A 10,834-nucleotide genomic window follows, 5' to 3' on the forward strand; every position below is an offset into this window, starting at 1 on the left:
ATGAGAGAGTGAGACGCAATGACATTGGACAGGTGGAATAGCACCTTAGAGGCTCAGGAATTTCGACTAGCCAAGTTCGTTGAACCCCAAAAATATTTAAGTCCGTGCGACAACCCGCTAATAATCTAAATCTAGCTTTATGGCAGTCTCAAAGCAATTGCCACTTAATGTGCAGTTTCCAACCAAAAAGAGTTATTTATATCGGTTAGAGCGTAATGGCATTATTTCAAGCATCAGTAACTTCTGAGGCTTTCTACTTTCCACCGTGTACACGTACAGGGTTCGAAATTGTCCAGATAATTATAGTCTTTGATAATTATCCGATAATTCCCAGGTATGGATGGTGCTTATATTTATTTTATTTGAATTTTTTGATACTAAAAAAAATGATTGGGGCGTTTTTTTATATTTTAGGTTATTATCAAATCGATAATTATCAGGCATAAAAATCACGATAATTACCAAGATAACTATAACTGATAATTATCCTTTCGAACCCTGACCGTGTAAATCATGTAAATGTGTGTGTAGGTATATGTGAAGGCTAGGCCGTAGGTATAAAATAAAAAGAATCATAACTGTGTCAAGAATTTAATCCGTCATCCACAGTTGTGTTACAGTAGGGCACAGACAATCCAACCTCTAGACATAGCATAGTCGCGCTACCCCCTCTGCCACACATACGGTAGCGTTACTCCATCTTCAAGTCAATCCCGTGCCGTGATTGGTCGGTGTCTTTGAACGGACTAATCACGGCACGGGATTCGCTCACCTCGTCCCCCCGCACCCCCGTATTTTTGGCAGCATCGGTTTCATGAAAGAATTGGCCTAAGCTCAGTCTAGAGGTTGGATTGTCAGTGCAGTAGGGTAACTTAGCCTATTTGTCGTCGTCCTTGAAGACCATGGTGCTGTGGCACTTGCCGCAGTAGTGGCGGTCCTCCATGACGGCCATGAACACGCCGGCGCCGCACTGCTCGCCGGTGCACTCGCGCCGAAGGCGGTGGATCTTTCCGTTCTCGTCGACCTGAAACAATTGTAGTGATGCGTTAAGAACTGTGAAAACTTGCAACAAAAATTATAGCCGCACCCTTTGGCCACAAAATACTTCAAGTGCCGCGCGCGGCTAACAGCCCGATATCAACCTTCGTGCATTCCGACAAGGTTCAATGACGCGCCGCGCACGATAGCCGAAGGGATAAGTAAAAACAAGCTCAATCACTATCACTAGTTCAATAGTATAAAACAAAGTCGCTTCCCGCTGTCTGCATATCCCTATGTATGCTTAGATCTTTAAAACTACGCAACGGATTTTGATACAGTTTTTTTTAATAGATAGAGTGATTTAAGAGGAAGGTTTATGTATAATTTATTAACCCGTGCGAAGCCGGGGCGGGTCGCTAGTCACGCTAGTGTATCATAAATCGTTTATAAAAGATCGCAAATATAACATTGCAATATTTTTTGGAGATAAGGGAGTTCCCTTCCAATTATGTTTTTTCGTAATAGGGATGATGACTTGATGACACATGTTGAATTTTATAACAAAATCTAGTAAAATAGATAGCAAACGAGCAATTTATCACAATATTGCGGATATTTAAAAAATATATCGAAATAATACAAAAATACAGCACCTGAAAGTTTCAAAATTTAAGTTTTTTTTAACTTTCAAAAACGAAATAAGTAAGGATACCATTCGATTCCTCAAATTTTATTCAAAAAAAGATTGTATGGCAACTATATACATAAACGCAATATTTCACCGACAAAAACGCAATTTTCTTGTTTTGTCCATACTACAAGATGGGCGATGACGTCACGGCCTCTGGCCGTTTTGTATAGGGCGTTTCGCGAGTGAAATGCGACTGTCGGACTTTGACTACATTTCTGACTTTTGTGTTACTTTAATGCAATGGGCCCCATATAGACATTTGATCCTAAAAACAAACCCGATCGATTGATACCATAAAAAAAATAGTCATGTAGCCTATTGTAGTGATACGTTAAGAACGTGTGAAAACTTTCGACAAAAATTATAGCAGAACCCTTTGGCCACCAAATATTGAAGTACTGATGCGCGCACCTACAGCCCAATCGGGCAGTCGTGTAAAAACAAACTCAATGTATCATAAATCGTTTATAAAAGATGGCAAATATGACATTGCACACGGCCAAACAGTTTTGGAGATAAAATGGAACTTTCAAGGAGTAAATACGACGACGCCAGCTTATAAACTGATAAAATTGTTACGCACCTACACTTACGAAAAAACATAATTGACTAAGAGGCAAAAACTTTTTATAATTAAAAAAACACTCCAAAATTATTTACGAATCGGTTCTGTTTGGGATATATTTAACCATACATCGGGGTTTTCGGTGCGGGAATGTTTTACACTAGCCAAATAACAGGTAAAAACTGTAAAAAATGATACTAATTTAACATTTCTAAGCACATTTGGACCTTACTACCTACGTTTAATTCATAGTTTGGTAATCATTTTACAATAAACAAAGTTATAAATACACGAAATCATTCCCGCACCGAAAACCCCGATGTATGGATATAACGTAAAATTCACAAAAAAAAACGGTCCCTCCAGTTAGATTAACAAGTCGAAACCCATTCAACATTTGGCTTCAACCGTTACGAGTGTTACAACCCTTCGTCTAGTAGTAACCGTTACACAAAAACAAATTTCAAAGAATCCCCTTTTTCCTCCTTTCTATTTCTAGCAAGTCTAGCAACGCATTATGAATGGGTCTCCTGTACAGACTCGTCCGTCCGTCCGTTGACTCACAGGACGGCATGAATAAGTTTTAAATGTGTGACTCGAGTCGCGACTTGAACGCTTACTAAGCAGTTTAGTCGTTTTGCTCGTTGGAATTTGCTTTTATATTTTAAGTGGGGAGCAGGAGCATGTCTCGAGATGTAAAATATGCATACATTTGCATATTTTGTGAGTTAACCTTTTCGATGCCGTGTCAAACACAAAAGCTGTCACGCTGACGCCACGTCACCCAAGTCTCAAAACTGAAATTGAACTTTATGCATATGCACGTAGGTCTATGTTGCTCTGTGGTCTGTGTCCGATTTATAGGTCTTTGGCGTTGAACCTGCGGTGCGGATATATTGGTCATTGGCGTCCAAAAGGTTTAGCACTTGCAAAACGAAAACTAAAATAAAAATACTATTGTAGCAAATATCTAGAAAATCTCTTAACCAATTTTCTAAATACATATAATATTCACACATAGATAAATCTGTGGAATCTGAAGAAAGACGGGTAGTTCCTTTTTAGGGTTCCGTACCTCAAAAGGAAAAAACGGGAGCCCTAATAGATTCACTTGTGCGTCTGTCTGTCTGTCCGTCCATTCCCCCCATAGTTCTTTACCTATATAGATGACAGGAAAACCTATTAGATATGTGCAGTCAAGCGTGAGTCGGACTTAATGTACGGAACCCTTGGAACGCGAGTCCGACTCGCACTTGGCCGGTTTTTACCCTTATATATGAAAGGGTTATTTTATCAGTATACCTACCAAAATACTTGAGTCAATTTTGATTGAAACAGTCTTTTATTTTTATTTAATGTCAGCATGTCTCAGGTAATTTGAAGTTTTGAACGTAATTAAAGGTACTCTATCTTTAGAATGAATAAGAGTAATTAGCGTGTATAAATCACGTCAGACGCATCAAAACCAGTCGCAACTCGTCAGTTGAGTCACGGAACTGGTGACGTGGCGGTCAAGGCCACGTGTACGTTTAATCGTTTTATAGTGGGTTTGTAAATTCCTGGGACCCATTTATATTGAATACCTGAGTCAGGTTTAGGTTTTCGAACCTGTTTGGCAGGCCGGCGAGTAGGTACGGTAGTGGAGTACCCGAGGGCGTGATTTTTTTTTTCATTCAAAGGGCGACTATTGAACTTTCTTGTCTTCCGCTCACATTGGTAGGTATTGAAATTTGAAAAATATTGCATTGGCGAGGTGCAAAGTCGGTGGAGGGAGGCAGCCGTTTGATAGGGGCGGCAAAAACTGCTTAGCCTACTGCCGGCATATATCTAAATCCGCAACTGCGTTTGAACTAATTTTACTCCCACAAGATTTAAAGTAGAAAATTACGGGCAATAAGAATGGGGCCAGTACAGCGGTGTCACGCACACGAATTCAAGCCAATCGTGCAGTCTAACGCCACGACGCGATTGATTGATGAGAATGATTAGTTCGCATCACGCGCGCGATTGGTCGCAACTAGTTGCGTTATCTGCACAATTGGCTCGAATTCGTTAGTGACACCACTGAACTAGCACCATTCTTAGTGCCCATAAGGCCCGTCCTTAGATATAGTTAGTTGGTCAAACCAAATCTGTCAGTAAATAAGAACAAAAAAACCATACTCATCTTTTTTCTTGTGGGTGCTAGTACTAGTGTAAGACTATGATAGATTCTCTCTGTCTAGTCTGTTTGAAATAAGACAGTCCTTTGACAAGTTATATATGACAAACAGAATGAACACCGACCTTGTAGTATCTGAGCACAGCCAGCTTGACCTTCTTCTTGTGCTTGATCTTCTTGGGCGTGGAGTAGTTCTGTGGAGCGTGGACTCCTGGATGTTGTAGGCGTGTAGTCATCCCTACATCAACACACACAGTCAACACTGACCTTGTAGTATCTGAGCACAGCCAGCTTGACCTTCTTCTTCTTGTGCTTGATCTTCTTGGGAGTGGAGTAGTTCTGTGAAGCGTGGACTCCTGGATGTTGTAGGCGTGTAGTCATCCCTACATCAACACACACAGTCAACACTGACCTTGTAGTATCTGAGCACAGCCAGCTTGACCTTCTTCTTCTTGTGCTTGATCTTCTTGGGAGTGGAGTAGTTCTGTGAAGCGTGGACTCCTGGATGTTGTAGGCGTGTAGTCATCCCTACATCAACACACACAGTCAACACTGACCTTGTAGTATCTGAGCACAGCCAGCTTGACCTTCTTCTTCTTGTGCTTGATCTTCTTGGGAGTGGAGTAGTTCTGTGGAGCGTGGACTCCTGGATGTTGTAGGCGTGTAGTCATCCCTACATCAACACACACAGTCAACACCGACCTTGTAGTATCTGAGCACAGCCAGCTTGACCTTCTTCTTGTGCTTGATCTTCTTGGGCGTGGAGTAGTTCTGTGGAGCGTGGACTCCTGGATGTTGTAGGCGTGTAGTCATCCCTACATCAACACACACAGTCAACACTGACCTTGTAGTATCTGAGCACAGCCAGCTTGACCTTCTTCTTCTTGTGCTTGATCTTCTTGGGAGTGGAGTAGTTCTGTGAAGCGTGGACTCCTGGATGTTGTAGGCGTGTAGTCATCCCTACATCAACACACACAGTCAACACTGACTTTGTAGTATCTGAGCACAGCCAGCTTGACCTTCTTCTTGTGCTTGATCTTCTTGGGAGTGGAGTAGTTCTGTGGAGCGTGGACTCCTGGATGTTGTAGGCGTGTAGTCATCCCTACATCAACACACACAGTCAACACTGACCTTGTAGTATCTGAGCACAGCCAGCTTGACCTTCTTCTTGTGCTTGATCTTCTTGGGAGTGGAGTAGTTCTGTGGAGCGTGGACTCCTGGATGTTGTAGGCGTGTAGTCATCCCTACATCAACACACACAGTCAACACTGACCTTGTAGTATCTGAGCACAGCCAGCTTGACCTTCTTCTTGTGCTTGATCTTCTTGGGAGTGGAGTAGTTCTGTGGAGCGTGGACTCCTGGATGTTGTAGGCGTGTAGTCATCCCTACATCAACACACACAGTCAACACTGACCTTGTAGTATCTGAGCACAGCCAGCTTGACCTTCTTCTTGTGCTTGATCTTCTTGGGAGTGGAGTAGTTCTGTGGAGCGTGGACTCCTGGATGTTGTAGGCGTGTAGTCATCCCTACATCAACACACACAGTCAACACTGACTTTGTAGTATCTGAGCACAGCCAGCTTGACCTTCTTCTTGTGCTTGATCTTCTTGGGAGTGGAGTAGTTCTGTGGAGCGTGGACTCCTGGATGTTGTAGGCGTGTAGTCATCCCTACATCAACACACACAGTCAACACTGACCTTGTAGTATCTGAGCACAGCCAGCTTGACCTTCTTCTTGTGCTTGATCTTCTTGGGAGTGGAGTAGTTCTGTGGAGCGTGGACTCCTGGATGTTGTAGGCGTGTAGTCATCCCTACATCAACACACACAGTCAACACTGACCTTGTAGTATCTGAGCACAGCCAGCTTGACCTTCTTCTTGTGCTTGATCTTCTTGGGAGTGGAGTAGTTCTGTGGAGCGTGGACTCCTGGATGTTGTAGGCGTGTAGTCATCCCTACATCAACACACACAGTCAACACTGACCTTGTAGTATCTGAGCACAGCCAGCTTGACCTTCTTCTTGTGCTTGATCTTCTTGGGAGTGGAGTAGTTCTGTGGAGCGTGGACTCCTGGATGTTGTAGGCGTGTAGTCATCCCTACATCAACACACACAGTCAACACTGACCTTGTAGTATCTGAGCACAGCCAGCTTGACCTTCTTCTTGTGCTTGATCTTCTTGGGAGTGGAGTAGTTCTGTGGAGCGTGGACTCCTGGATGTTGTAGGCGTGTAGTCATCCCTACATCAACACACACAGTCAACACTGACCTTGTAGTATCTGAGCACAGCCAGCTTGACCTTCTTTTTCTTGTGCTTGATCTTCTTGGGCGTGGAGTAGTTCTTCTTCTTGCGCTTCTTGGCGCCACCGCGGAGGCGCAGCACCAGGTGGAGCGTGGACTCCTTCTGGATGTTGTAGTCGGAAAGGGTGCGGCCGTCTTCCAGCTGCTTGCCGGCGAAGATCAACCTGAAAGACACCATTTGTTAGTCACGAATTTTAGCGCCGGCTCAATTTTAATTTTTATCAACAGTCATACATGGTTTATGATAAGATAAGATATTATTTATTGTATAACTGTGTACAAAGATGTTGACATAATTAGGACAATTAGGAACCAACAGTCTATCCATCACGGACGTACAATATATTAATGACTAACCTATAACTAAATAACAAAACTAATAGATGCATACACTATTATCATAATCGTCAAATTCTTTCATGCTGTAGAAGACTCTACTAATAAGCCATTTTTTTTAAATGGTTTTAAATTGGTTACCTTCGACAGACTTTATTTCAACAGGCAACTTGTTAAAAACTTTTATTGCTGCAATGTAGGCACTTTTATCCATAATTTTATTATTGACCTTTGGAATGAACAAATTTTAAAGACAATAAGAACCTATGTGGAAGAGCGGGGCTTCCTGTCACAGATATTATACATACTTACTAGGAAGTCCCGACCATGAGAGTGCTATGTTGTACTATTTATCTAAATAAATGCTTTTTGATTTTGACCTAGTCTCATAACAAAAAAAAACATAAATAGGTCTGTGGCTTATTAACTTAATAATCTCTACTTTTCATCATTAATAACTTTTAATGATGAAAAATTGATAATTTTATTGTAAGAGACCATATGCCTAGGTATTTGAGTGCTGCTTTTACTTTATACACAAAAGATTCAGATGTTTTAAGTAATGTAAAATATTTTAGCCAGTCTTGACAACTGAAGTAGATGGCGCTGTGCTGCAGTGTGTATTAGCGTAGGTAGCACATGACTAAAGCAAAGGTACCAAAATAACTCATTTGAATTGTTTTATTTTATTATCATAACTAGACATCTGGCAACCAAAGACCAAACCAGACCAAAGAAAGAGAGAATAAATACTAGTACTGGGTACAAAAGATTCACTCTAAAAAATTAGTCTATTACGACAGACCGCTAGGTGGCGCAAGCGCGAGCAGGCGTCCATTCCATAGCAGTACGCGGCAACTACTATGGCTAGACACCAAAATTGGTGTTGGCCGCACGTACTTATTGGTACTTGTAGCGACGCGACGAAATCGCGGAGTGAGCCACGCCTGCTTGTACTGCTGACTTTTAGGTGATTTATGGAGTATGTAATGGCTTACCTCTGCTGGTCCGGGGGGATTCCCTCCTTGTCCTGGATTTTGGCCTTGACATTCTCGATAGTGTCCGAGGGCTCGACCTCAAGGGTGATGGTCTTACCCGTGAGGGTTTTCACGAAGATCTGCATCTTGGTGTGCCTGGGATAAACATTTAATTTTGTGAGCTTTGATATCATGAATGACAGGAAAAATTACTTAATTTTATAATAATCCCTTTATTTTCCGTACTTTTTTGCATTTTTTACAAAAGCGCTGGTGGCCTAGCGGTAAGAGCGTGCGACTTGCAATCCGGAGGTCGCGGGTTCGAACCCCGGCTCGTACCAATGAGTTTTTCGGAACTTATGTACGAAATATCATTTGATATTTACCAGTCGCTTTTCGGTGAAGGAAAACATCGTGAGGAAACCGGACTAATCCCAATACGGGCCTAGTCTACCCTCTGGGTTGGAAGGTCAGATGGCAGTCGCTTTCGTAAAAACTAGCGCCCACGCCAATTACTGGGATTAGTTGCCAAGCGGACCCCAGGCTCCCATGAGGGCCATGAGCCGTGGCAAAATGCCGGGACAACGCGAGGAAGATGATGACTTTTTTGCATTTTTTACACCTCAGGCGGTCTAGCATGAGTTGCGTTCTCGCGCGCGACTCCATACATCTGGCGCGACTTCAAGTATGGGCTCGCGCGCGAGAACGCAAGTTGTGCTAGACCGCCAGATGAGTTGCGTTCTCGCGAGCGACTTCATACATCAAGCGCGACGCGACTTCAAGTATGGACTCGCGCGCGAGAACGCAACTCATGCTAGACCGCCAGGTAAGTGTACATTTGAATTTACATAGTTATTTCCAGAATTAGATTATTTATTAGTATCATGTGATACAGTTTGAGTTTAGTCATCAAACACACATTACATTACATTTTTATTTGTGTACTTAAACTACTTAATAATCATTGAACTGGAAATACAAGTAAATTCAGTTTTTTAATGGCTAAAAGAAAACCATCTCTTAATTTTTGTTGCTAGATTTTAAATCCCTTATATAATTACTAATAAAAGACTAGAATAAGGGCTCCAATTTGACTTCCAGAACAAGATCAGACATGTTAAAATATAATTTGAAAATGATTCATAAAATGACTGTTCATTTCATAATAACATGTAAACAAACAGAACAAAACCCCTGCATGCACTGGAATGGAACAGTTCCAATCAGTTTGCAGTCCAGTGCACAAGTCATGTGGGAAACAATGGGTAAGTCAATAAAATAACAAATAAAGCTTCACAGTAGATTTATTGGAACAAAATAAATACAAAATCACACCAAAAGTACAGCATTAATACAACCATCATTCTCAGGATTGTTCGTTACTTGGGCGTATTTACCCCATACCACTTTACCGGCCTGCGTCACAAGACCGAGCTCGGAAATGTTCACTTCCAAAACTGTACCCTTTGTTATCACACCGAGACTTGTGTACATTTGCGAGCTTGGGTTCTTCTTAACACCAATGATAGGCAAGCAGAAGGTAGCTTTCAGTTCGGGATGTGTAACATGTGCCTTCTTGAAACGGAGAGCCATAGGCCTGATAAATCTTTCAAACTTCGGAGGCTTTCTAGTGAAGTTCTCTCCGACAAATGTGACTTTTGTAACCATGCGTTTCCACGCTTTCCTCTTTGTTTTGCCAGACTTTAGTACTTTGAATACTTCAGCGTCAGCTTGTGCTCTAACTTTGGGTATCGGGACGTCCCATTTGCCAGCTTTCTCTTTGCGTTTTTGCTTGATCATGTTAGACAGTACTTTAGCGCGGGACTGGACATCTCTGTCGAGGAGGTATACAGGGAGCGCTCCTTCGGCAACCTTTTCAGTGTTCTGTTTGACATTTTTCTCTTCATGAGCCTTGATTTTCTTCTTCATCTGGATCTTCTCATTGCGGCGCTCCTTGTTGTAGATCTTGGCCTTGATGCCGCGCAGCTTGCGCGCCTTCTCGGCCCGCTTGTGCGGCTCGCGAGCCTCGCGTTTGCGTTTCCTCTCCTCATAATCGAGTCTTCTACCGTAAAGCTTTTGGTGACGTTCAATGTATTCGTTCTGCGGCATTGTGGTTGCTTATTCGGCAACTACAACAAAAGTATAGTCTTATCAATGGATTAGATGGACGTACTTCAATATGACTTCAATACTTCAACACGACGCGACATAACCTCTTCGGTGCCAAGTGTTGCACAATTTTAATGTTCTCACCGCTTTCTGGTGTAATCAATAAATTCAAACGATATTCTCGAATAAGAATCACTAATTAAAAACCGAATAGTAACCTGAAATGTTAGAATGTCTTGTATCCACGTGTCTAATGTTCAAAGTACGTTTTCCACTTCTCTTACGGATAAATTATACACGGACAACAATTGCACCGACTCAAAAGATTTACGCGGTTAATTTTATAATGAAATAGTAAAGTTATCAATCATTAAAAAGAATAAATTGCACATAATTGATGAACTCACCTTATGCCGACACCATGCCACAAAGAAAGAACTTATGGCAACCGGAAACTGTCAGTCGGTGTTGTCATCAGTTACATAGCGATAGATAGCGATTTACCGGTTTTCAAAATAAACAGAAAGCTTCGTAATCTTACATAGTAAAATTTCTTATCTTTTTTGTTAATCATATACAATATTTGGTAACAACTTATATGCTTTTGAATTTTTGATTGAATTCCATTTGCCCTAGCAAGAGTGCATATCTACAGTACAGTGCTGCCACCTGTAGTACGTACTAAAACCCACACAAAGTTCGGTTTTGTTCACAT

The 10,834-nt window shown here is 41.9% G+C and overlaps 2 protein-coding genes across 2 annotated transcripts; both read right to left on the reverse strand.

Annotated features, from left to right (window-relative positions):
- Positions 1 to 864: 864 nt before the first annotated feature.
- LOC134651752 (ubiquitin-ribosomal protein eS31 fusion protein) lies at positions 865 to 10,607 on the reverse strand. Its single transcript, XM_063506853.1, has 4 exons — positions 10,527 to 10,607; positions 8,032 to 8,166; positions 6,666 to 6,861; positions 865 to 1,024 (listed from the first exon to the last, which is right to left on the reverse strand). The coding sequence occupies exons 2-4, from the start codon at positions 8,154 to 8,156 to the stop codon at positions 878 to 880; spliced, it is 468 nt and encodes a 155-aa protein (XP_063362923.1). The 5' UTR covers positions 8,157 to 8,166; positions 10,527 to 10,607; the 3' UTR covers positions 865 to 877.
- Positions 9,297 to 10,634, reverse strand: LOC134651751 (ribosome biogenesis protein NSA2 homolog). Its single transcript, XM_063506852.1, has 2 exons — positions 10,527 to 10,634; positions 9,297 to 10,139 (listed from the first exon to the last, which is right to left on the reverse strand). Exon 2 carries the CDS (start codon positions 10,117 to 10,119, stop codon positions 9,340 to 9,342), a length of 780 nt encoding a protein of 259 aa, XP_063362922.1. The 5' UTR covers positions 10,120 to 10,139; positions 10,527 to 10,634; the 3' UTR covers positions 9,297 to 9,339.
- Between the last annotated feature and the right edge of the window lie 200 nt (positions 10,635 to 10,834).

This window comes from Cydia amplana, chromosome 10 (genome assembly GCF_948474715.1).
Source record: "Cydia amplana chromosome 10, ilCydAmpl1.1, whole genome shotgun sequence".
NCBI classification, from domain to species: Eukaryota; Metazoa; Arthropoda; class Insecta; order Lepidoptera; family Tortricidae; genus Cydia; species Cydia amplana.